The following is a 27,556-nucleotide window of genomic DNA, read 5'->3' on the forward strand; positions in this document are numbered from 1 at the left end:
AGCATCCATTTATGATTAAAAACTCTCCAGAAAGTGGGTATAGAGGGAACATACCTCAACATAATAAAGGCTACATATGACAAGCACACAGCTGAACATAATTTTCCACGATGAAAAGCAGAAAGCACTTCCTCTAAGATAAGGAACAAGACAAGGATGCCCACTCTCGCCACTTTTATTCAACATAGTATTAGAAGTCCTAGCCACAGCAAGCAGATAAGAAAAAGAAATAAAAGGAATCCAAATTGTAAAGGAATAAGTAAAAGTGTCAGTGTTTGCAGATGACATGATACTAAATATAGAAAATCCTAAAGATGCCACCAAAAAACTAATAGAACTCATCAGAATTTGGTAAAGTTGCAGGATATAAAATTAACATACAGAAATACGTTGTGTTTCTATACACTAACAATAAACTATTGGAAAGAGAAGTTAACAAAATAAACCCATTTAAAATTGTATCAAAAATAATAAAATACCTAGAAATAAATCTAACTAAGGAGGTAAAAGACCTGTAGGTGGAAACTGTAAGGCACTGATGAAAGAAATTAAATATGACACAAGTGGACAGATATACAGTGCTCATGGATTGGAAGAATTAATACTGTTAAAATGACCATAATACCCAAAGCAATCTACAGATACAATGCAATCCCTATCAAAATACCAATGGCACTTTTCACAGAACTAGAACAAATAATTCTATAATTTGTATGGAAACACAAAAGAACTTGAATAGCCAAAACAATCTTGAGAAAGAAGAACAAAGCTGGAGGTATCATGCTGCCTGACTTCAAACTATACTACAAAGCTACAGTAATCAAAACAGTATGGTACTGGGGCTTCCCTGGTGGCGCAGTGGTTGAGAGTCTGCCTGCCAATGCAGGGCACATGGGTTCAAGCCCTGGTCCGGGGGAATCCCACATGCCACGGAGCAACTGGGCCTGTGCGCCACAACTGCTGAGCCTGTGTTCTGGAGCCCGCAAGTCACAACTACTGAGCCCACGTGCCACAACTGCTGAGGCCCGTGTGCCTAGAGCCCGTGCTCCGTGACGGGACAGGCCACCACAATGAGAAGCCTGCACACCATGGCGAGGTGTGGCCCCCACTCGCCACAACTAGAGAGGGCCCGCGCACAGCAACGAAGACCCAATGCAGCCAAAAATAAATAAATTAAAAAAAAATAGTATGGTACTGGCACAAAAATAGACACACAGATCAATGCAGCAGAATAGAGAGCCCAGAAATGAACCCACACTTGTTTGGGCAATTAATCTATGACAAAGGAGGTAAGAATACATCATGGGGAAAAGACAGCCTAATAAATGGTGTTCAGAAAACTCGACAGCTACATGCAAAAGACTCAAGCTGGAGTATGTTCTCACACCATGCACAAAAATAAATTCAAAATGGATTAAAGACTTGAAACCATAAAATTTCTAGAAGAAAACATAACCACTACATTTTTACATCAGTCTTAGTAATATTTTTTTGGATATATCTCCTCAGGCAAGGGAAACAAAAGCAAAAATAGACAAATTGGGCTGCTTCAAATTAAAAAGTTTTTGCACAGTGAAGGAAACTATCAACAAAATGAAGAGGCCACCTACTGAATGGGAGAAGACATTTGCAAACAATATCTCCTATAAGGGGTTAATATCCAAAATATACAAAGAATGCATACAACTCAACATCAAAAACACCACTCAATTAAAAAATGAGCAGAACATTTTTTCCAAAGAAGATATACATATGGCCAACCAGTACATGAAAAGATGCTCAACATCACTAATCATCAGGGAAATGTAAATCAAAACCACAGTGAGTAGATAAATAACAAGGACTCACTGTATAGCACAGGGAACTATATTCAATGTCCTGTAATTACCTGTATTGGAAAAGAATCTGAAAAAGAATATATATATATACATATATATATATTATATATATACATATGTATATATATAATATATATATGAATCAGTTTGCTCTACACCTGAAACACTGTAAATAAACTATACTATGAGTTATCACCTCATAACTGTCAGAATGGCTATTATTAAAAAGACAACAAATACCATGTGTTGGTGAGGGTGTGAAGAAATGGGAACCCTTACGCACTGTTGGTGGCAATGTAAATTGGTGCAGTCACTATGGAAAACAGTATGGAGATTCCTCAAAAAATTAAAAATAGAACTCCCATATGATCCGTCAATTCCACTACTGCGTATTTATCTGAAGAAAAAAAAAATACTAACTAGAAAAGATATATGTATCCCTATGTTTACAGCAGCATTATTTACAATAGCCAAAATATGGAAGCTATCTAAGTGTCCACCAGTAGATGAATGGATAAAGATGTGATCTATATACACAGAAGATGTGATGCATATATATATGCAATGGAATTTTACTTTGCCATAAAAAAGAATGAAATCTTGCCATTTGCAACAACATGGACAGACCTAGAGGGAATTATACTAAGTGAAACAAGAAAAGAGGGTATTATGCTAAGTGAAATGGGGAAAGACTAATACTGTATGATTTCACTTATATGTGGAATACTAAAAACAAAACAAATGAACAAACATAACAAAACAGAAACAGAATCATAGAGGTAGAGAATAAACAGGTGGTTGCCAGAGGGGAAGTGGGGGGGGGGGAGGAGAGAAATAGGTGAGGGAGATTAAGAGGCACACACTTTCAGTTGCAAAATAAATGGGTCATGGGTATGAAAATTATAGTGTGGGGAATATAGTCAATAATTATATAATATTTGTGTATGGTGACAGATGGTAACTAGACATTGTGGTGATCATTTTGAAATGTATAGAAATATCAAATCACAATGCTGTAGAACAGGAACTAACATAGTATTGTGTTTTAGGGTAATTATACTTCAAAAACAAACAAACAATCTCATAGAAAAAGAGATCAGATTTGTGGTTACCAGAGGCGGGGAGATGGGGGGAGGTGGAATTGGATGAAGGTAATCAAATGTTACAAATTTCCTGTTATAAGATAAATAAATATTAGGTAGGGATGTAATGTACAACAAGATAAATATAATTAACACTGTTGTATGTTTTATATGACAGCTGTTAAGAGAGTAAATCCTGTGCTCTCATTCCAAGAGAAAAATAGTTTCTTTCTACTTTAATTTTAAACCTATATGAGATGATGAATGTTCACCAAATTTATTGTGGTCATCGTTTCATGATGTAGTAAGTGAAATCATTATGGTGTATACCTTAAACTTGTACAGTGCTGTATATCAATTACATCTCAATAAAACTGGGAGAAAAAATTCCACTATGAATCAAAATTGGAAGAGCTTATACTTAACCTCAGTAAATCTATTTCCTCACAAATAAAATGGGATGGTTTTTTTAGGTGCCCATGTCATGGGGTTGATGTGAAGAGTAATGAGATGAGGCATGTAAACACTTGGCCCAGTATTTCACACATGGCAACTATTCCATAAATGTTAGTTGTTAGCATGGTGTATGAAGAAATGCAAATTGTTGTAAGCTGGTGAGGTAGGAAGGGCAAATACTTTTTTGTAAAATTGTTTCAAGATCAAACAGTTTTAGGAAAAAAAATTTATAAGAAAACATTTTTTAGCTTAATAAAATACCAAGTATCTGTTGATGAACTAATCGGAGTCCTATGTATCTCCAATAAGACTTGACACATCAAGAAACTCATAAAGACCCTAAGGAGACAATGGAAAAAAATGCAACCCAAGCTAGGTTTCAAGTTGGGCCATGCTAAATGTCAAATAGACATAACATAAATGATGCAATGAATGTGCACCAGGCAAGAGTCCCCCTAAAGTCACAGAGTGATGTGAGAGATGGGCAAAACAACAGGTGAACTGTTTTTTCATAAAGGCAGCCCCATTGACGTCCAGGATGGACTGCATGGTGAGGCGAAGTCTGACATCACCTAAGTCCCAAATAAAACTGGAAACATTAAACTGGAAAGGCACTTCTCCACTTCTTAAGTAGGTTCCAGGCTTCCTGCGTGATGCTCATAATTTAGTTTGGTTTGTCGAATATTTACCACGTGCTCTTATGTGTCAGGCATTGGGACAGGTACTTGGGATCTGAAGATGAGTAAGACACATTCTTTTATTTATTTGTTTATTTATTTATATTTATTTTTTTAACATCTTTATTGGAGTATAATTGCTTTACAATGTGTTAGTTTCTGCTTTATAACAAAGTGAATCAGCTATACATATACATATGTCCCCATATCTCCTCCATCTTGTGTCTCCCTCCCATCCTCCCTATCCCACCCCTCTAGGTGGTCACAAAGCACCGAGCTGATCTCCCTGTGCTATGCGGCTGCTTCCCGCTAGCTATCTATTTTACATTTGGTAGTGTATATATGTCCATGCTACTCTCTCACTTTGTCCCAGCTTACCCTTCCCCCTCCCCGTGTCCTCAAGTCCATTCTCTACGTCTGCATCTTTATTCCTGTCTTGCCCCTAGGTTCTTCAGAACCAATTTTTCTTTTTTTTTTTTTTAGATTCCATATATATGTGTTAGCATACGGTATTTGTTTTTCTCTTTCTGACTCACTTCACCCTGTATGACAGTCTCTAGGTCCATCCACCTCACTACAAATAACTCAATTTCGTTTCTTTTTATGGCTGAGTAATATTTCATTGTTTATATGTTCCACATATCCATTCATCTGTTGATGGACATTTACGTTGGTTCCATGTCCTGGCTATTGTAAATAGAGCTGCAGTGAACATTGTGGTACATGTCTCTTTTTGAATTATGGTTTTCTCAGGGTATATACCCAGTACTGGGATTGCTGGGTCATCTGGTAGTTCTATTTTCAGTTTTTTAAGGAGCCTCCATACTGTTTTCCATAGTGGCTGTATCAATTTACATTCCCAGCAACAGTGCGGGAGGGTTCCCTTTTCACCACACCCTTTCCAGCATTTATTGTTTCTAGTTTTGATAATGGCCATTCTGACTGGTGTGAGGTGATACCTCATTGGAGTTTTTTTTTTTTTAAATAAATTTATTTATTTTTGGCTGCGATGGCTCTTTGTTGCTGCGCACAGGCTTTCTCTAGTTGTGGTGAGCGGGGGCTACTCTTCATTGAGGTGCACAGGCTTCTCACTGTGGTGGCTTCTCTTGTTGCGGAGCATGGGCTCTAGGCATGTGGGCTGCAGTAGTTGTGGCACTTGGGCTCAGTCATTGTGACTCGCGGGCTTAGCTGCTCCGTGGCATGTGGGATCTTCCTGGACCAGGGCACGAACCTGTGTCCCCTGCATTGGCAGGTGGATTCTTAACCACTGTGCCACCAGGGAAGTCCCCTCATTGGAGTTTTGATTTGCATTTCTCTAATGATTAGTGATGCTGAGCATCTTTTCATGTGCCTCTTGGCCACCTGTATGTCTTCCTTGGTCAAACGTCTATTTAGGTCTTTCACCCATTTTTTAACTGGATTGTTTGTTTTTTGATATTGAGCTCCATGAGCTGTTTGTATATTTTGGAGATTAATCCTTTGTCTGCTGTTTCATTTGTAAATATTTTCTCCAATTCTGAGGGTTGTCTTTTTGTCTTGTTTATAGTTTCCTTTGCTGTGTAAAAGCCTTTAAGTTTAATTAAATCCCATGTGTTTATTTTTGTTTTTATTTCTGTTACTCTAGGAGGTGGGTCAAAAAAGATCTTGCTGTGGCTTATGTCAAAGAGTATTTTTCCTATGTTTTCCTCTAAGAGTTTTATAGGGTCTGGTCTTATTTAAGTCTTTAATCCATTTGGAGTTTATTTTTGTGCATGGTGTTATATAGTGTTCTAATTTTATTCTTTTACATGTAGCTGTCCAGTTTTCCAAGCACCACTTGTTGAAGAGGCTGTCTTTTCTCCATTGTATGTTCTTGCTTCCTTTGTCGTAAATTAGGTGCCTGTATGTGCGTGGGTTTATCTCTGGGCATTCTATCTTGTACCATTGATCTATATTTGTTTTTGTGCCATTACCATACTGTCTTCATTACTGTAGCTTTGTGGTATAGCTTGAAGCCTGATTCCTCCAACTCAGTTTTTCTTTCTCCAGATTGCTTTGGCTGTTTGGGGTCTTTTGTGTTTCCATACAAATTGTAAAATTTTTTGTTCTAATTCTGTGAAGAATGACATTGGTAGTTTGATAGCGATTGCACTGAATCTGCAGATTGCTTTGGTTAGTATAGTCATTTTCACAATATTGATTCTTCCAATCTAAGAACATGGTGTATTTTTCCGTCTGTTTATGTCATCTTTGATTTCTTTCATCAGTGTTTTATAGTTTTCTGAGTACAAGTCTTTCACCTCCTTAGGCAGGGTTATTCCTAGGTATTTTATTCTTTTTGTTGCAATGGTAAATGAAAGTGTTTCCTTAATTTCTCTTTCTGATTTTTCACTGTTGGTGTATAGGAATGCCAGAGATTTCTGTGCATTAATTTTGTATCCTACAACCTTACCAAATTCATTGATTAGTTCTAGTAGTTTTCTGGTGACATCTTTAGGATTTTCTATGTACAGTATCATGTCATTGGCAAACAGTGACAGTTTTACTTCTCCTTTTCCAATTTGTATTCCTTTTACTGATTTTTCTTCTCTGATTGCTGTGGCGAGGACTTCCAAAACTATGTTGAATAAGAGTGGCGAGAGCGGACATCCTTGTCTTTTTCCTGATCTTAGTGGAAATGCTTTCAGTTTTTCACCATTGAGTATGATGCTTGCTGTGGGTTTGTCATGTATGGCCTTTATTATGTTGAGGTAGGTTCCCTCTATGCCCATATTCTGGAGAGTTTTCATCATAAACCGGTGTTGAATTTTGCTAAAAGCTTTTTCTGCATCTATTGAGATGATCATATAGTTTTTATTCCTTAATTTGTTCATGTAGTGTATCACACTGATTGATTTGCGTATATTGAAGAATCCTTGCATCCCTGGGATAAATGCCACTTGATCATGGTGTATGATCCTTTTAATGTGCTGTTGGATTCTGTTTGCTAGTATTTTGTTGAGGATTTTTACATCTATGTTCATCAGTGATATTGGTCTGTAATTTTCTTTTTTTGTGTGATATCTTTTTCTGGTTTTGGTATCAGAGTGATGGTGGCTTCATAGAATGAATCTGGGAGTGTTTCTCCCTCTGCAATTTTTTTGAGGAGTTTGAGAAGATCGGTGTTAGCTCTTCTGTAGATGTTTGATAGAATTCTCCTATGAAGCCATCTGGTCCTGGACTTCTGTTTGTTGGAAGATTTTAAATTATGGTGTCAATTTCAGTGCTTGTGATAGGTCTGTTTATATTTTCTAATTCTTCCTGGTTCAGTCTTGGAAAATTGTACCTTTCCAAGAATTTGTCCATTTCTTCATGGTTGTCCATTTTATTGGCATACAGTTGTTTGTAGTAGTCTCTTATCATCCATTTTATTTCTGCAGTGTCAGTTGTGATTTCTCCTTTTTCATTTCTAATTTTATTGATTTGCGTCCTCTCCCTTTTTTTCTTGATGAGTCTGGCTAAGGGTTTATCAATTTTGTTTATCTTCCCAAAGAACCAGCTTTTAGTTTTATTGATCTTTGCTATTGTTTTCTTCATTTCTATTTCATTTATTTCTGCTCTGATCTTTATGATTTCTTTACTTCTACTGACTTTGGGTTTTCTTTGTTCTTCATTCTCTAGTTGTTTAAAGTGTAGGGTTAGATTGTTTTATTTGAGATTTTTCTTGTTTCTTGAGGTGAGATTGTATTGCTATAAACTTCCCTCTTAGAACTGTTTTTGCTGCACCCCATAGGTTTTGGATTGTCATGTTCTCATTGTCATTTGTTTCTATGTATTTTTAAATTTCTTCTTTGATTTCTTCCATGATCTCTTGGTTATTTATTAGTGCACTGTTTAGCCTCCATGTATTTGTGTTTTTCACAGTTTTTTTCCCCTGTAATTGATTTCCAACCTCATACCATTGTGGTCAGAAAAGATGTTTGATACTATTTCAATTTTCTTGTATTTTCTAAGGCTTGCTTGTGACCCAAGATATGATCTATCCTGGAGAATGTTCTCTGTGCATTTGAGAAGAAAGTGTACTCAGCCACTTTTGGGTGGAATGTTCTATAAATATCAAGTAGATCTATCTGGTCTATTGTGTCATTTAAAGCTTGTGTTTCCTTATTTATTTTCTGTTTGGATGATCTGTCCATTGGTGAAAGTGGGGTGTCAAAGTCCCCTACTATTATTGTGTTACTGGTGATTTCTCTTTTCATGGTTTTTAGCATTTGCCATATGTATTGAGGTGTTCCTATGTTGGGTGCATAAACCTTTATAATTATTATATCTTCTTCTTGGATTGATCCTTTGATCATTATGTAGTGTCCCTCCTTACCTCTTGTAACAGTCTTTATTTTAAAGTCTATTTTATCTGATACGAGTATTACTACTCCATCTTTCTTTTGATTTCCATTTGCATGGAACATATTTTTCCATTCCTCCACTTTCAGTCTGTATGTGTCCCTAGGACTGAAGTGGGTCTCCTGTAGGCAGCATATATATGGGTCTTGTTTTTGTATCAATTCAGTCAGTCTGTGTCTTTTGGTTGGGGCATTTAATACATTTACATTCAAGGTTATTATCGATATGTATGTTCCTATTACCATTTTCTTAATTGCTTTGGGTTTGTTTTTGTAGTCTTTTTCTTCTTTTGGGTTTCCCGCTTAGAGAAGTTTCTTTAGCATTTGGTGTAAAGCTGGTTTGGTGGTGCCGAATTCTCTAGCTTTTGCTTGTCTGAAAAGCTTTTGACTTCTCCATCGAATCTGAATGAGATCCTTGCTGGGTAGAGTAATCTTGGTTGTAGGTTTTTGTCTTTCATCACTTTAAGTATATCCTGCCACTCCTTTCTGGCCTGCAGAGTTTCTGCTGAAAAATCAGCTGATAACCTTATGGGGATTCCTTTGTATGTTATTTTTTGCTTTTCCCTTGCTGCTTTTAATATTTTTTCTTTGAATTAAATTTTGTTAGTTTGATTAATATGTGTCTTGGTGTGTTTCTCCTAGGTTTTATCCTGCATGGGATTCTCTGTGCTTCCTGGACTTGGGTGCCTATTTCCTTTCCCATGTTAGAGAAGTTTTCTACTATAGTCTCTTCAAATATTTTCTCAGACCCTTTCTTTCTCTCTTCTTTTCTAGGACCCCTATAATTCAAATGTTGGTGTGTTTAGTGCTGTCCCAGAGGTCTCTGAGATTGCCTTCTTTTTTTATTTAATAAATTTATTTATTTTATTTATTTATTTTTGGCTGTGTTGGGTCTTCGTTGCTGCGCGTGGGCTTTCTCTAGTTTCCACGAGCGGGGGCTACTCTTCGTTGCAGTGCGTGGGCATCTCATTGCGGTGGCTTTTCTTGTTGCAGAGCACAGGTTCAGTAGTTGTGGCTCACAGGCTTAGTTGCTCTGCAGCATGTGGGATCTTCCCAGACCAGGGCTCGAACTCGTGTCCCTTGCATTGGTTGGCGGATTCTTAACCACTGTGCCACCAGGGAAGTCCCCTGTCTTCAATTCTTTTCATTCCTTTTTCTTTATTCTGCTTCTTGGCAGTTATTTCCACCATTTTGTCTTCCAACTCACTTATTCGTTTTTTTTGCCTCATTTATTCTGTTATTGATTCCTTCTCATGTATTTTTCAATTCAGTTATTGTGTTGTTCATCTCTGTTTGTTTGTTCTTTATTTCTTCTAGATCTTTGTTAAGCATTTCTTGTATTTTCTCAATCCATGTCTGCATTCTATTTCTTAGATTCTGGATCATGTTCTGGACTGTCATTACTCTGAATTCTTTTTCAGGTAGGTTGCCTATTTCCTCTTCATTTATTTGGTCTTGCAGGTTTTAACCTTGCTCCTTCATCTGTGACATATTTTTTTGCCTTCTTTTTTTTTTTTTTTTTATGAGTGGGATTGTGTTCCTCTCTTGTTGTTTGGCCTGAGGCTTCCAACACTGGGGTTTGTAGGCTATTGGGTAGAGCTGGGTCTTGGTGCTGAGATGAGGAACTCTGTGAGATCTCACTCCTATGAATTCCCTGGGGTCTGAGGTTCTCTGTTAGTCCAGTGGTTGGGACTCAGAGCTCCCACCTCAGGAGCTTTGGCCTGACCCTGGGCTCGTGAACCAAGATCCTTCAAGCTGCCTGGGGCAGCAAGAAAAAAAAAGTAAAAAATAAAATTAGACTAGTAAACAGATATGTTAGGAAGGATATAAAAATAAAAATATAGATGAATCAACAACCAGAAGGTACATTAGTACCACAACAGTAAAAAAGAGGAGGAGGGAAAAGGAAAAAAAAAGGGTGGGGAAAGGCCTTGGCTGTGGAGGGCAGGGACTAAACAAGAGCAAGTTTTGGGTGGTGGGTGGGGCCAATGCTCAGGACCCACAGAATCAGAAAAGGCCCTGGGGGCTGTGGGGGGTGGGGCTTAGGCTCAAGAAACAGAAGGGGCCCAGGTGTACCACGCATCCCTGGTCTCAGAGGGCAGGGGACCTCACCTGGGAGCCCAGCAGGCTTCCTGGGCTCGAGTGGGCAGGGCAAACGCCCTCCGCTCCTCTCCTGCTCCTTCGGTCTGGAAGGGCCCCTCCCGCCTGCCTCTCTTGATCTCCCCGGTCTCCCTCCTATGCCCCCAAGGACCCACGTGGCCTGGAGGGGACTTTGGAGGGCAGGGGGTCAGCCTGGGAGCTCAGCAGCCTCTCTGTTCCCGAGTGGGCATGGCAATTGCCCTCCGCTCCTCTCCTGCTCCTCCTGGATGGCCCCTCCCACCTGCCTCTCCTGATCTCCCCAGCCTCCCTGTTATGCCCCCAGGACCTTCGTGGCCTGGATGGGGCTTTGGAGAGGCGGGTACCAGCCTGGGAGCTCAGCAGGCTCCCCGGCCCGAGTGGGCCAGGCGATCGCCCTCTGCTCCTCTCCTGCTCTTCCTGGAGAGTCCTTCCCGCCTGCCTCTCCTGATCTACCCACCCTCAGGAGTGCCAATCCTGTCTGGCCTCCACTTCTCCTCCCCCCTTAGTCCCCCTACATCCTACCGGTTCACTTTGGCATTCCTCCGGTCTCCTTGGGCATCAGAGTCCTCCACCAGCAGCTGGCAGGCACCCTAGTCGTGGGGAGATGCTAACTCCGCGTCTTCCTACACCGTCATCTTGACTCCCTCTATTTTATATATAGTAGTGTATATATGTTAATCTCAAACTCCTAATTTATCCCTCCCCCCAACCTTTCCCCTTTGGTAACCATAAGTTTGTTTTCGAAGTCTGTGAGTCTTTCTGTTTTGTAAATAAGTTTGTGTCATCTTTTTAGATTCCACATGTAAGTGATATCATATGATATTTGTCTTTCTCTGTCTGACTTCACTTAGTATGATAATCTCTAGGTCCACCCATGTTGCTGCAAATGGTATTATTTCATTCTTTTTATGGCCGAGTGACATTCCATTGTATATACATATCCCATCTTCTTTATCCATTCCTCTGTTGATGGACATTTAGGTTGCTTCCATGTCTTGTCTATTGTAAATAGTGCTCCAGTGAACACCGGGGTGCATGTATCTTTTCAAATTATGGTTTTCTCCAGATATGTGGCCAGGAGCGGGATTGCTGGATCATGTGGTAGTTCTATTTTTAGGTGTTTTTTTTTTTAAACATCTTTATTGGAGTATAATTGCTTTACAATGGTGTGTTAGTTTCTATTGTATAACAAAGTGAATCAGCTATACGCATACATATATCCCCATATCTCTTGCGGCTCCCTCCCACCCTCCCTATCCCACCCCTCTAGCTGGTCACAAAGCACCAAGCTGATCTCCCTGTGCTATGTGGCTGCTTCCCACTAGCTATCTATTTTACATTTGGTAGTGTATATATGTCCATGCCACTCTCTCACTTTGTCCCAGCTTACCCTTCCCCCTCTCCATGTCCTCAAGTCTATTCTCTACGTCTGCATCTTTATTCTGTTTTTAGTTTTTTTAAGGAACCTCCATACTGTTCTCCATAGTGGTTGTACCAATTTACATTCCCACCAACAATGTAGGAAGGTTCCCTTTTCTCCACACTCTCTCCAGCATTTATTGTTGTAGAGTTCTTTTTTTTTTTATAAAGGTTTTACTCTTTTTTTAAAAATTTTATTTATTTATTTATTTATTTATTTATGGCTGTGTTGGGTCTTCGTTTCTGTGTGAGGGCTTTCTCTAGTTGCGGCAAGCGGGGGCCACTCTTCATCGCGGTGCGCGGGCCTCTCACTGTCACGGCCTCTCGTTGCAGAGCACAGGCTCCAGACGCGCAGGCTCAGCAATTGTGGCTCACGGGCCTAGTCACTCTGCGGCATGTGGGATCTTCCCAGAGCAGGGCTCGAACCCGTATCCCCTGCATTGTCAGGCAGATTCTCAACCACTGCGCCACCAGGGAAGCCCTATTGTAGAGTTTTTAATGATGGCCATTCTGACCAGTGTGAGGTGATACCTAATTCAGAAGGGCTTTCATCTTGGCACACTCAGCCTACAACCTGCTTGATTACCTATCCTACAGCATAGATAGACCTCCATAAAGTGTAACTAACCTTGCAACAGACGGCCCTAAGTCAGGGGCACAATTCCTCGTGAGAAATACAATTCTTGTTCTTGCTATCATTGAAGACGTTGCTCCCAAGACTTCTGCAACAGTGAACTACATCTGCCAACAAAGTTGGAAAGAGAACAGCACAAATGAAAAGGTCAAGTTTCTGAAACGAGAAAATGTGGCAAATTCTCATGCACAGATACGGCAAAAAGTGGGTATCACTGAATGGTGAAATCCCAGTCAGAGCCAATGAGGAAGGTAAGCACCTGGAACAAAGCAAACTCAAGTGCAGCTCAGGGACTGCACAATTTGGAGGATGTCCATTGTGTTCATTCCTCATTCCCGCTCTGGAGTGCCAGTCAGCCAAACAACTAGCGAAGCCTGAAGGCCTACCCTGTACCAGGGCCACAGAAAGTAATCACTAGAAGACTGAGGATCACAGAGCACAGGTAGAGGGCTGTGAGACTGAGTAAGGGGGCTCCTAACTTCCCAGGGGAATCAGGGAAGGCTTATGAGAGAAGGTCAGGTTTATGCTGAAACCTGAAAGATGAGTAAGAAAGTAGCTACGTGGGGAGGGGCAGGAGGGCTTTCAATAAGAAGGACACATGAGAAGTCCAGTGTTGGGTGCTGAAGAGTGGAGAGGGGAAAGGCTTCTTCCCTGTTTCTGGCTTTAAGTCTTCCTGAAGACTCAGAGCTCTTGCCCCACTTTAATCCTCCACAATGAGGAAGCCTGAGTTATCTGATGGGTATCTGTTTTGTGGCAGTCTCAGCCTATTGACAGTGATGCTACCTATCTGCTAGGAATGCCTGCGGGCACTCACCTGGACCCCTGCTACTTGTGGTGAGCCTACTCTTCCCCTACTGGAGCCAGTGTTGTGGCTGGATTAGCTCTTGTGGTTCTGATCATGATTGCAAGATGCACCTCACAGCAACCCTCAGGGAACTTTGAAAAAGCAAGGTTGATTACTCACAAGGCCTAGAGGGTACAGGCATGCCTGGGGCCTACATACTGAGGTCATGGATAAAGAGAGAGTGCATACCTGGGTTCTGCCTTTACTGGGGTCAAGGTGGGGTGCCTAGGGTTGCATGAGTTCACTCTTTATTGGTTAATTTAGAACACAGGATTGGGAATGAAGGAGCAGGAAGGGAAAAAGCAGGATCACTCAAGCGGTCAGTCATCTAGGTCACCCAGGGCTTTCTAAAGGGGGAACTTCATAGGTGCGGTGGCCTGGCTCTTTATGTACTTGTGTAGCTGGCAATGTGTTTATCCAATCGAAAGTTTACTGTCAGGTACCTACATTACAATCAAATAAGCTAATTGTCAAGGCACTTACACTACAATATCATCCAAAGTTTAGTGCAGGAAATAGAAAGCGCTGTAGATATTTTGGGTAGGAAAGGATTTATCAGTATCAGTGCTCACTACTTCATTGGAAAGACTGGAAGGAGGGAGGAAATGGCTCGAGGATAGGGTCTCCAGAGGTGAGTCCAAGAACATGGAAGAACTCGTCCACTACTGTAGCTCCTACCACTGGAACACTGATTTAACATAGACCTCCATAGTTGCACGTCAGGGACCAGGAGCCCTCAGGCAAGAAGATGCCACCCCAAAAGATCCTTCATACACAGGAAGAATGGGTACTGGAACGTTGCTGCTGAAAAATCTCACGATTCTACAACCTGGCTTGCGAGAAAAAAAAAACAAAAAACAAAAACCAAAAGGGCCACCATCTAATTTCCACCTTATTTACAACATGAACCCTAGCTACAAAGGCATCTGTGAGTATAGTCTTGGCTTTCTGACCTCTGCACTCTGGAAGGTGCCTATGAGGGTGGGCTGGCAGTTAAAAGCTAATTCATAGTGTTCATCACACTGGGGCACAGATGGTGGTCTACATTTCTTGACTGGGTAGAGCCAATCTAGCATGAATGCTGGCTTGGGGGGATTTGGCTTTCTTTTTCCCTCTCTACCAGGATGAGCAGGAGGCAGTGTCTGCCCTATGCACTGTACCTTTCCCTTGGATGGGCTGGTCCAAGGTCAAGACTGGGGATTTGGAATTAGCAAGTGTGTTCTGATTCAAACACTAAGCTATGTCCTCCAATTTATTTTGGTTTTCTTATATGCTGACTTTGTGTTGTTTTCAATTGTTTCAGAACTTGGGTAAGGAAGAGGATACAATTTATAGGGCCCTCTCCAGGAACCCAACTTCTAATAGCACTGCAGTGAAAAGAGAAAGGGGTAGAGACACCAATAAGGCTGAAGAGGTCCCTGATTCTATTAGGTCTTTGGGTCTGGTTAAGGATTTTGGACTTGAACCTAAGGCCATGGGGAAGCCCATTCTTCCATCTCAGGAGTGTGAGGCGTGAGGAGAGCCTGAAAGTCTACACATCACCATACTTTCTCCTCTGACCCCTCTCATGACAAGAAGAGTTCTGAGGTGAAGAAAGACAGAGGGAGGTATGAGAAAATGAGTGCTGGCCCACCTGGTAGACAGTCTCTCAATGGCTCTCAGCGATGTCTGCTTCCTTTTTCCACGCCCTTGTGTAATTCCCTCCACTTGAACGGGGCAGGACATACTGACTTGCTTCTTAAGAATAGAATAGGCAAAGATGATAAGATAGCACACTGGGATTTGGCTATAAAGGACGGTGACCTGTACCTTGCTCACTTTCTCTCCCTGATTCTTCTCTCTCACTTTGCCACGTCATGCGCTGCCCTGCGGAGAGATTCACATGGCAAATAACTGAGAGAGGCCCTCAGTCCAACCGCCCGTGACGAGCTGAGTCTTGCCAACAATCTCAGGAGCGAGCTTGAAAGCAGACCCTTCCCCAGTTGAGCCTTGAGATGACTGCAGCCCTGGCTAATACCTTGATGGCAGCCCCAGGAGAGACCCCAACTTGACCTACAGAAACGATCAGATAATAATGTTCTAAGTCACTGCATTTCTGGGTGATTTATTATGCAGCAATAGGTAACTAATACTAATCCATCAAATAAGGAGTCCCTAGGTCTCTCTGGACTTTGCTTCTTACCGAAGTGGTTGGTCCAAAAAAACAAACAAAGAAAAAAACCAAAGTGGTTGGTCCATCCTGCAGCAGGCGACCACAACAAAATCTAGGTGCCTCTGCCATTAGTGAATAAGGGCCCTAAGGAAGGTTCCCAATACAGACAGTCCACGACTTACAATGGTTTGACTTACAACTTTTCGACTTTAGATGGTGCAAAAGCAATATGCATTCAGTAGGAACCATACGTCAGATTCTGAATTGTGATCTTTCCCCGGGCAGCGATACCTGGTACAATGCTCTCTTGTGATGCTGGGCAGCAGCAGCCACAGCTCCCAGTCGGCCATGTGATCATGAGACACTGACAACCATTCCGTCTTTCACTTTCAGTACAGTATTCAACAAATTACATGAGATATTCAACAGTTTATTATAAAATAGGCTTTGTGTTGGATGATTGCGCCCAACCGTAGGCTAATGGAAGTGTTCTGAGCACGTTTAAGGTAGGTTAGGCTACGCTAGGTAAGCTAGGTAGGTTAGGTATATTAAATGCAGTTTTGACTTATTTTCAACTTACGATGGATTTATCAGGATATAACCCCATCAAAGTCGAGGAAGATCTGTTCTTATTGCTCAAGATCCCAGCATCCACCTCCCTTAGGCACCTGAACAACTAAACAGACCATATGGACCCACAACATCCAATCTTCCAGAATAAGAACTAAGGGGACAATCTAAAAATTAACCAAACGAACAGGATGGGGAATGAGATTATTCTGTAACTACCCTCATTCAAAGATAAGTATACATAAACAAGCAAACACAATAAACAAGAAAAAACACACACAACCAACCTCAACTAAAATGTAGGAAATCAACACAAAATACTAAAGATAGATGAAACAGATGAGAAACATTCCTTGGAAAGTTTGTACTAGGAAACTAAACACTTTGCTTCCTCTCAAGGAAATTAAAGCAAACACTGAGTTCATGAAATAAGAAATTAAGAAACAGATGAGAAGACAACAGTTAATAAGGTGAAACAGCAGCTGGCATAACTAGGAAAAATCAATTTCCATCCTCCAAAGGTCATAGAATCTCCAGTCTTCTGGGCCACTCTAATCAGAAACATAGAGGAAATTTAATTCCAGAAAACAGAGTTCGGCCAAGGCAAGTTGAAACATTACAAAGACTACAGTCCACCCCTTCTCAACTGGCCACCCACACGTTGCCTGAAACCCCATTTAATCTCCAAATAAAGACAAAAACAAAGCTATGCTTCTGCTTAACATGACACACTATCCCTCTTACAACCAAAACCATTCTAACCTCATCCCCAGGAGATCATCAAGGTCCCTTTTTTGTCTTTGGATAACGTTCATTCTTTTCCTAGCTGATTCACACTCCTGTTTGGACATCTTGTAACTTAAAATACTTACATATAAAGTGATTATGAGCACATCTCAGGTTAGATGATAGAGATTGAGAGAGGAGATAAAAAATTTTTGGTTAATATTTATTAAAATATAGTCACATCAAAATAAGGAAGAAATACTTTAAACTATTAGAGTCCTCATTCTACAGCTGGTCACAAGGCCACAGTTAGTATTTATAACTATCATCATCTACTGCTCATTCCATATTTCTTTTGCCCTCAGCAAACAGCTCCGTTGTCATAGTTCCTTGCCTGGTGGAATGACTCAAGCCCTTTGTGAAGGATCTGGGACATTAGCAGTCTAAATTGGGTTGTTGTAGTTTTCCACTGATCTTTTGTTTGTTTTATTGACGTATAGTTGATTTACAACGTTGTGTTAATTTCTGCTGTAGAGAAAAGTGATTCAGTTATATATATATATTCTTTTAATATTCTTTTCCATTATCGTTCATCATAGGATACTGAATATAGTCCTCTGTGCTATACAGTAGTAGGACCTTGTTGTTTATCCGTTTTCCATTGATCTTAATCAGAGGATATGGGAGTACTAAGAGGCACCCCAAAGGGTCTCCTGCAGTACCCCTTCTTACCCCCACCGTGCAGCAGCAACCCAGTCTCCCCTTGATAGTCAGGTCAATCACCCCAGCCAGTACTCTGCCTATTGATTCAGTGCCCAAAGAGGCCAGATGGCAGCTTCAAGTTCCAATTTAATGCAATCTTCACTGTGTCTCCTGGTGAAAGCATTTCTCCCTTTGTAATGAAGATCTCTACACCAGCAGATGCTAAAACTGCAGAGATGGGAAGCAAAACTTTGACTATTGGATCATTAGGGTTAATACTGAGAGGATTGACTTTCATATTTATCCCTTGATTCCTGAACTTCTGAATCCAGGGTATGGGAGAAACATAATGCTGATTTAGAGAATTTACCACAAACCGGAGGACACTGCCCCAGCCCTTGCAAGATGTCACCACCTATTCGGCAATATAACTGAATCTTCAAAAAGTCATTCAATTGTCTGTCAAAGCAGTTGCTTCGAGATGATGAAGACTAGGGTTGGACCAGTGAATTCCAAGAGCATGAACCCACCGCTGTATTTCATTTGCTGTGAATACCATGATGGTGGATGAGACATTCTGCAAGGCCACAGATGGTAGTTTTGGCAGAAGCATTGTGGGCAGGGAAGGCAAATCTATGTCCAGAGCAAGTGTCAGTTCCAGTAAGAGCAACTTGCTGCCTCTTCCAAAATGAAAGTGGTCCAATGTAATCAACCTAACACCAGGTAGCTGGCTGATTCCTTGCGGCAATGGTGCCACATTAGGGGCTCAGCGCTATCTCTGCTGCTGGCAGACTGGGCACTGAGCAGTAGCTGTAGCCAGGTCAGTCTTGGTGAACACACGTTCATGTTGCTGAGCCCATGCATAGCCTCCATCACTGTCACCAGGGCCACTCTATTCACAAGTCCACAGGAGTTGCTGGGGAAGGGGGCTGTCTGTTGTCTACCAAATGGGTCATCCCATCCACCCGATTATTAAAACCTTCCTCTACCCTTCAGTGAGCATTCACATGGAACCCAAATATCTTCACGCTCTGCCAATCAGAGAGCTCTATCCTCAGACCTCTCTCCTTCAGACCTTTCGATTTTCCAGTTGCGCTCCTTCCAGTTCAACGACCCAACCAAACCATGACTTGGGGCAGACGCTTTCTTCTGGCCATCTCTCTTTGCAGGCAAAATAAACAGGTGCACTGCGCCCAGGTCTGTCCAGTGGGAGGATTTCCCTTCACCACCACCTTCCAGGGCTGTCCCAGAGAGGAACTCCAGTGCCAAAGCTGTCCACTTTCAGGTGATGCATGCCTATCACACAGAACCATTTACAAACCAAGCCTGAGACTTTTCTTCCTCAGTCAACACATCATAGGGAATCCCATGAAGGCATGGGTGTGGGTTGAGAGAGAATACAATGTAGCAGGAACAGAGGCCTTAGGCAAGTCTGGGAATTTGCTATAGGATCTTAGGGCAAGAGACTCACCTCCTCAGACAGGGATGGAAGGGCTGCTTCCAGTGGCAAAAAAGCTTTGAGGTGCCAGGTTCATTGGAATCTGCCCATATGACATATCCTAATGTTCAAACTTGCACTCCTTCCCCCCAAATACCTTAACCTCTAACAAAAAGACTCTGTGAGGTTGGGAATTCAACTTGTGCTGTAATTCAACGCCCGAAGGACTCGTAAGACTCAGCAACTAGTTATACTCATAGTTCAATTTTTTTCCAGCAAATGATACCCGGCAGAAGCAGCAGGAGAACGATACGCACTGGTGGATCCAGGGGGACCCAGCACAAGCCTCTGGCCTTCTTCCCCGTCCACACAGGAGTACAGGAGCCCTCTCTTCCCAACAGCAAACCAAACTGTGGGGAAAGCGTGGAGTACCACCCAAGGAAGCCTGTTTTAGTCTCAGGTCAGAAGGGGCTGGTCACGCAGGCGTAACCTGTTAGTAACTCTTTCCTCACACACTGCAGGACGAGACTTCGGGTTTGGTTTTCAAAATCTCAGCCCCACAACTACAGGAAGTGGTATTTCTTTCAGGGCTATCATAGAAGCTATCAGGTCCCTTTGCAGATCTTGAGCCATGAATTAAAACTCAAAAGTCCCGTACTCATCATTTTAATTTTAAAGAAATGTTACAATTTTTTGACTGAACAAGTATGCTTTTAGGAAATTATTGTAAGAAAATGATAAGGATGTGTGTAAAAATGTAACTAACAGGATAAATCACCAGAGCACCATTTATAAAAGCGACAAACTAGACACTGTTTATGGGAAACAACTGGGCATTTGGTAGGTAAATTATGGTACATCCATAAAATGGAATGCTCAGCAGACATCATACTGATGTGTGAACAAGATAGACTGTGAAATAACATAGCAATGATTGCGTTTTTTGTAAAAAATATATATGTATATATAGCAAAAAAAGATTTGCAAGGATAAACACTTAAGTGGTAACAGTGCTTATCCCTGGGAAGGGAGCATATGAGCATTCATTTTGTTCTTTGTTTGCCTGTATTTCCTGTTTTTTCTATAAATCGCATAACTTGCTTTTGTAATAAGAAAATGTTAATCTATTTCAACCCTTCATTTTGATGAAAACAAACCCATTTTTTTAAAACTTAGTTTTCAGAAGCAGTAATGATTTCCAAGTTGTCACAGAGGCAATGATTTTGTCCTCTGTCGAAGCTGATGGGACCCTTCACAATCACAGCCCAAGTCAGGTTCTCCCCCCGAGTCAGATTCGAAGGGAGAAGAGTGGTTCCTACACCTTCCGGGTGCTTGCTTCGGCTTCCGTGCCCCGAGGCCAAGCAGCTCACCTCCAGCCCAGACCATCCTATTCTTGCTGAGTCACCAGCCTCATCATCTGCAGAGCCATGTCCCCTTGGTCGGAAGGAACCTGGAAGCAAGCAGTATCCGCGTTAGCACTCCTGTTTCCACGCCTGGGGCTGGGGTCAGGGCCATCATCCCGAGACAGAGCTGGGGGGGCCAGCTCTGTGACAGCAACCAGGGAGGACAGCTGCACCTGGGTGCCACTCCTCAAGAGAGCGTCCCTTCTGTGAAATGACCCTACGCTGGACAAATCCTCTTCTGGGCCCCCACCTGCTGGGCTGCAGGGGTCTAGAGAAGCCAGCATTTAGGAAGGAATCTTCTATTCCATTTGGGGCTGATCTGTTGATTTCTTTCTTTCTTTTTTTTTTTTTTTGGGCACACCGCATGCAGGATCTTAGTTCCCCAACCAGGGATGGAACCCTCGCCCCCTGCAGTGGAAGCGTGGAGTCTTAACCCCTGGACCATCAGGGAAGTCCCTGTTGATTTCTTTATAAGGGCTGTGCTTATGTTACTAGGATCCAGACTGTTCAAGGAAGAGGGAAGATTGTAAATATTTTAAAGGATTCTCTGTGTAGGAAGGGTCCCAGAGTGGAAGGGAAACTAACAGCAAATCTGTAAACCAACAAGACCCTTTGTTTGGGGCACCCCTGCTTTTACACGGTTATTCAACTTTTTGTTTTCCTGTAAGATTTTTTCAAATAATTCTTGTAAAAAATCTCCTTCCCACACACCATCAAAAGGGGGAGGGGCATGGGCCTCAGTTTGTCCCCCACAAAGATGGGGGTAGAGTTGATGGCTCCAAGTTCTGAAATTCTGAGGCTCCACGATTCTCTCACACTCCTGCCCCCGACTCTCCTGCCAGGCTCGGTCCCCAGGAGGCACAGGCACGGTGGGGTATGCCAAAACGACACTTAATCAACTAAAGAGGAAGTGGTTGGGGGATGATTTAATAACAGTCTCCAACAGCTATTTTAAGGCTGCCCCCAACTGATGCCTTGTTCTACCGGTGACAAACCAAGAGGAACCGGGCCTGAACTCCTCACACCAGTGACAGCCCACAGCTGCTTCCTCCTGCCTCCCCCTCCCCTCTGACTCCGCAGAGACCCTTTCTTGAAATAGTGTTGTGCTCTAAGACCTCCTACTGCCTTTTCCCAGTCAACACCGAAGGTACTCAGAGCCATGACAAAATGCCTTCTTAACCCTGTGTCCTGCTGCCTTGTCCACTGTCTCTTCGGATCAAGTTTATTAAAAGGGTGGGCTACTACTTCCTTCCAGTTTCTTAAGGGAAGTTGTGTTCCCTCCCTCACTGCTCATTCATTCGCTCTGTCCTTTCCGTGCTGGCTTGAGCCTGCCAATCCACTAAACATGCTTTTGCCACAATTACCACCAACACCGGTGCACCCAAATCACTGCTTACACTTCAGTCCTTTATCTGAGCTCTTGGCAGCATTCGACACCACTGGCCCCTCTCTGCTTTGGGGATGTCTCTGGTCTCCCTCCTACTTTTCTAGCTGTTCTCTTCTCAAGTCTCATTTGTGGGTCCTTCTTTTCCCTCCTGCCTCTTAAATACTGGTGTATCCAGGGCCCTGACCCTCGCCTTTTCCATATTTGACTCCCGAATCTCTATCTCTAAGGACAAACATTTAACTCCAGACCCACAAATACACAGTTTATATAGTCAATTGCCTATGGACAGCCCACTCGGCTAGTTTATAGACAAACAGTTACCAAGTCCTGCTTATTCTCCCTTCTAATATCAAATTCCTCTATGTCTCTCCCGTCTGCATTATTATAAAAGCATCTTAGATCAGCTCTCTGCTCCAGTCTTGTCCCATGTCCTCTATTGCTAGAATGTTATTTCTTAGACAAATCTAGTAATTTTACTCCTTTGCTTAAAACCCCCCCAGTGGCACATTATTGCTTTCAGGGTAGGTCTAAGCTCCTTACAGAGGTATGCAAACTCTCCCTCTCCAGCCTCATGTCTCCTCAGTGATGCGGAGACAACCCTCCGAGGCCGCAGTTGCCTGAAGGCACCTCTGGACTTGCACACACTGCTCTCTTTGACCCCACACCTTCTCCTCTTACCCAGCTAACTCCTGCCCATCCTTAGGGCCTCGTCTTTGACCCCCAAGCCTGGGCTGGGCTCCCTTCCCAGGGCCAAGCCCCATCTTGGGATTTCTCACCCCATGTTACTAGAGTCTTTGCCTGTCTGCCGTTCTGGTCCATGAGCTCCCGGAGGACAGAGATGGTGTATCATCCATCTTTGTACTCCCAGTACCTGGCACAGGGATGAGTGGTTATGAGACACTCAAATGTTTGCTCAGTGAATAAAGGAACCAAAGAGTAACTTTGGTTTCTCTTAAAGCTTGCAGCATCTACATTTCTGGGAGGTTCTTAAGAGAAGACTAAGGGAAGGGCTTTCCTGGTGGCACAGTGGTTGAGAGTCCGCCTGCCCATGCAGGGGACACGGGTTCGATCCCTGGTTTTGGAAGATCCTACATGCCGCAGAGCAACTAAGCCTGTGCGCCACAACTACTGAAGCCCGAGCGCCTAGAGCCTGTGCTCTGCAACAAGAGAAGCCACCACAATGAGAAGCCTACGCACTGCAACAAAGAGTAGCCCCCGCTCACCGCAACCAGAGAAAGCCCACGTGCAGCAACAAAGACCCAATGCAGCCAAAAATAAATAAATAAATAAAATGAATTTATTAAATAAATAAATAAATAAAAGACTAAGGGTCAGAGAGGTTGAGGATAAGTTATCCATGGTCAAGATACCTAATAAATATAGTAAGAACAAGTATACCATATACCCAAGCTCCCACTTTCCTCTAGATCAGGGTTTCTCAACCTTGACACGACTAACGTTTTGTGCGGCACAATTCTCTGTGGTGGGGGGCCGGCCTGTGTGCGGCAGGATGTTTACCAGGATCCATGGCCTCTGCCCACCACATACCAGTAGCAACCTTCCCCAAGCTGTGACAACCCCAAATGTCTCCAGACATCGCTGAAGTCCCCTTGGGGCAAAACTGACCCCAGTTGAGAACCACTATTGGTAACCCCCAAGTCCCTCAGCACTTCCTTGGCGGTCCAAGTGAATGCTCTATGATGTGCTCACTGTGCAAATGAAGCTTTAAGGCCAGTTCCTCAGGCCCCCCTTTCTAGCCAGACAGCTGTCCCTCAGCCCCTTCTCTGTGGAGATTCTGTCTTAGCACAATGGCGCCAAGCCTTACCATCTCTCCCACAGATCTCCTCCAGGAAACTACCATCTGGGACGAAAGGAGAGCCTGCATTTAAATGGCTGGACCAAAGCATAACCATGAGGGAAACACCTGGGCCCCTTCTGCTTCCTGGGCATTCCTGCCTTTGGCTCTTTTGCAGGTAGTCTGTGTGTGTATGCGTGTGCACATGTGTGCATGTGCTTGCATAGTGTATTCATCCCTCCATAATCTCCCTCAGCCCAGGGAAAGTTACTCAGTCCACCTACAGCGTAAGGGAAAACACTGTGTTCACTAGGCAAGTGCAAGAGTGCTGCAGCCTCCGTCCCCGTCTTTGCAGGTGAAGCCTCTTCTGAACTGAAGTTCCAGAGCCACCACTCCTCACAAACACTTGTACTCTGCACTGTGCTCAGCCTTACAGACCACCGAGCTCTGATTTCACTCCCTGAAAATGTCAGGGAAAGAAGATTTCTCCCTGCCTCCCTCGGGACAAGTTGTTCCTTCAGGACAAACTGTCCAGAAGAAAGTAACATTCAACTCATTTAACCTAAAGAGCAGAGGATAGAGAACCCAGCGTGAGTCTCTCAGGAGGATTTACTTTTTCAATGAAGCTCAAATAGAGTTTCATTAGCGAACCCAAAACACCCCCAAACCCAACGCACTTATGAGACCAGTGCGTGTGGCCCCTCCACCCCCAACTCGAGTGGCAAATCTGGAACAAACGCTGACCCTCTCTCACCATGTGTCCAGCTCTGAGAATCCAGTAGAAAGCCAGGTTCTTGTGGGACTTGACAAAGGCAGACGTTTCTGAAGTCTTAGGGTCACTGTGCAGAGGCTTCCACTTCAGCTGACTGAATTTGGGCAGTTCTGCCCACTTCAGTTTTCGCACCCAGGCCTCCTGACCTGGTGAGAGGGATGAAGAAGGGCCCAGCGTTAAGAGCTGAGTGGAGTAGAAACCAAAATCTGGGTCCCATGATTCAGCATGGAATTTGCAAGCTGGGGTGTACATAAAACTCACTCCGGGATCTTGTTAAAATGCAAATTCCGATGCAGTAGGTCTGGGCAGGGCCTGGGAACTCTGCATTTGTAGCACTGGGTGTCCCAGCCACAGCCAGGCTGCCCGGGAGAAACCTAATAGCTGTGACTGCTTTTTGCCCCTGACCCTCCCGTTGCCCTACGCTCTGTAGCAAGGAAATCGGGGACCTCTGGAGGTGGACACGGCTGCCAGGAGGACGGAGAAGCCTCAGGGTAAGGAGATGGTGGATCACACGGGGGAGCTCATGGAAGAAACATGGAACCTTTTCACATCGTCCTCAGTAACCCTGGCTCCCAAGTCGCAAAAATATTCAATCCTGCTGACTTTGAGGCGCACTCACATCTGCCAGACCACGTGCCTCGATTTTTCTGCCAGTTCTGAGAACCTGCCTGAGCTTCTCCCTGGCCCTCCCTGAAACCAGAGGTGGGCACAGGTGGCAGCCAGTGCGGGAGGGACCCCACCAAGACCATTTCCCCTGGGTCTTCATCTTTACAGGGTCAGCAGGGCCGTCTTGATTCATGCTGCAGTGCTTACCATCCCCTGTGACGCTGCACAAAAACGAGGTTTTCCCTCAGTTAAATGGTGCCTTTGTCCAGTGGCTAGGGAAATGTCTTCTTTTTAAATTTCGAGGTGGGGGTGGGTATTATCCTTTTCTGTAATCATACCTAAGGCCTCAAAAGCTGGACAGGCCAGGCTTCTCTGAGGGGTCACAACCTCGGGCAGCCCTACCTTCTTCAAAGAGTCAGGTCAGGGGTGGATGCATGTAACAGGAAATGGCCTTCCTCCTGCCATTTCAATGTCAACAGTCCCCCAAGAGGCCAGTTCCCTTCCAGCTCAACCCACGACACTGGCTCCATGGGCCCTGAGTGGCTCCTACCCATGGTGTCCACAATGAGGTCAAGCTGTCCATTATACACGGTCACGTTGACCCCGGCTTCCAGCAGCTCGTCCACAATGCTGATGACTGGCTTCATGAAGTCCCCCTCCATGTTCAGGAAGACACTGGAAGCCTGGCCTGTACAAGGGGAAGGAGAAAGAGGTAGCAGCTTGGAACCTGCCAGAACAAGAGGCACCTTTCAGCCCAAAGCATCCAGCACCCAAAAGTGACCACCATGCAGCACCTCACAAAGACCGAATACACAGATGCTTCGCCAACAGGGACGAGCTGGCCCAGAAATCTGTGCCCCGAGCTGGCCGTGTAGAAGGGGAGCCCAAACAGCACACGTGTCTGTTCATCCAGGTGCTTGTGATGACAGCAGATGCCATTTGTCATGAGGGATGGAAACCCAGAGAAAGCTAACACCCAAGGAAACAGGGAGGTTTAGAAAATACCCTTTGAGGGACTTCCCTGGTGGCGCAGTGGTTAAGGATCCGCCTGCCAACACAGGGGACACGGGTTCGAGCCCTGGTCCGGGAAGATCCCACATGCAGCGGAGCAACTAAGCCCGTGCGCCACAACTACTGAGCCTGTGCTCTAGAGCCCGCGAGCCACAACTACTGAGCCCACATGCCGCAACGACTGAAGCCCGCGTGCCTAGAGCCCGTGCTCCACAAAAAGAGAAGCCACCACAATGACAAGCCCACGCACCGCAACAAAGAGTAGCCTCCGCTCTCCACAACTAGAGAAAAGCCCATGCACAGCAACGAAGACCCAATGCAGCCAAAAAATAAATAAAACTAAAAAAAAAAAAAAAAAAAAAAAAAAAAAAAGAAAATACCCATTGGGCTGGTCCTCTCAGGGGACAAACTGATTTGGGGCCAACATTAGTTTTCCTCCTTTGCTGAGTAATACCAGGGCCAAGGTTTTTTTGTTTTGCTTTGTTTTTGCTTTTTCAGGGCCAAGGTTTAAGCTCTGAACCAGGAGGGCTACCTTAGTAACCAACAAATCAGCCCTAAACCAATTCGGAGCCGGCCCCTGGTAAAGTCGCGTGGATGACTAGCCCCAGGCAAGAGAGGAGGCGGTCCGCACAGCCTTCCTGTTGGATCCCTGACCACCACTGTCATCGTACTGAACAACGGCAGCAGCCATCATTGATTTTTAGTTGCCAGTCACTGTGCTAAGTAAGCACTCTGTAAGCAACACCCTATTGCCTCCTTCCTTCACCAGCCCTGCGAGGTTAGGTTCTTTAGCCTGTGCAATGGCTAAAGAAAATAAGGCTCAGAGAGGCTGAGAAACATGCCCCGGGCGAAACAGCCAGTGGCAAGGTGGGACCAGAATGCAGGGCTGGCTGACTCCGAAGTACGTAGGCCTTAACTACAAACTGGACTTGGGACACTGAGGGTACCCGGAAAGTGCAGTCTGTCCTTTCCAGACCCATACACAGGCACACCCGGAGCCAGGGAGAGTTTGCTCTTATCAGTTTTCATCTGCAAAAGTGTAGTTGGCTCGCCCGTCCAGCCACACTGGGCAGGGAGGGAGGGTCCCTATAACGCGAGAAGCTGGGGCTGGACAACACAGTCATGAAGGTAAGATGAGGGGGTTGAGCTGAAAAGATGTGCTCTTGTGAGCCTGACCTTCACCTGCCCTCCTGGGGGTGCTCACATCTCCTTCTCAGCGTCCAACCTCCTGTGGGTGTCTGTACCCCTTAAAGCTCTGACACCACATTCTTTTATTTGAGCTAACTTTCCCCTCATTTCTAGAAAACTCTAAGGGGTGAGGGGGAAATGAAGACACTAGGTCTAGGACGAGTCCTCTGTTGACTGCGTGTTGGGAGAATGGCCGTGTCCCCTGAAGAAGCCAGGGCCAGAGCCAAGTCCCAGCCTCTCCGCCGCTGTCAAGGTTCTGCCCTAACAGAGGCATAGCTTTGGGGTCTCTTAGACATGAACAAAACCCTCCTCAGCTTGAGTGTTTCCCCTCCAGGAGTCTGGGAGTCCCACTTACTCATGGCTTCCCTATAAGACTG

At 43.9% G+C, this 27,556-nt stretch overlaps 1 protein-coding gene across 1 annotated transcript in view; it reads right to left on the reverse strand.

Moving 5' to 3' along the window:
- Nucleotides 1–19,667: 19,667 nt before the first annotated feature.
- The window catches only part of SCPEP1 (serine carboxypeptidase 1), a 37,507-nt gene continuing 29,618 nt past the window's right edge, over nucleotides 19,668–27,556 (reverse strand). The window contains exons 11-13 of the mRNA XM_007176159.2: nucleotides 25,531–25,668; nucleotides 24,357–24,520; nucleotides 19,668–20,467 (exon numbers count right to left, since the gene is read on the reverse strand). Of these exons, the coding sequence (XP_007176221.2) occupies nucleotides 20,405–20,467; nucleotides 24,357–24,520; nucleotides 25,531–25,668 (365 nt within the window). The 3' untranslated portion in view covers nucleotides 19,668–20,404. The remainder of the gene's footprint in view (nucleotides 20,468–24,356; nucleotides 24,521–25,530; nucleotides 25,669–27,556) is intronic.

The sequence above is a fragment of the Balaenoptera acutorostrata genome, chromosome 20 (assembly GCF_949987535.1).
Source record: "Balaenoptera acutorostrata chromosome 20, mBalAcu1.1, whole genome shotgun sequence".
Classification (NCBI taxonomy): domain Eukaryota; kingdom Metazoa; phylum Chordata; class Mammalia; order Artiodactyla; family Balaenopteridae; genus Balaenoptera; species Balaenoptera acutorostrata.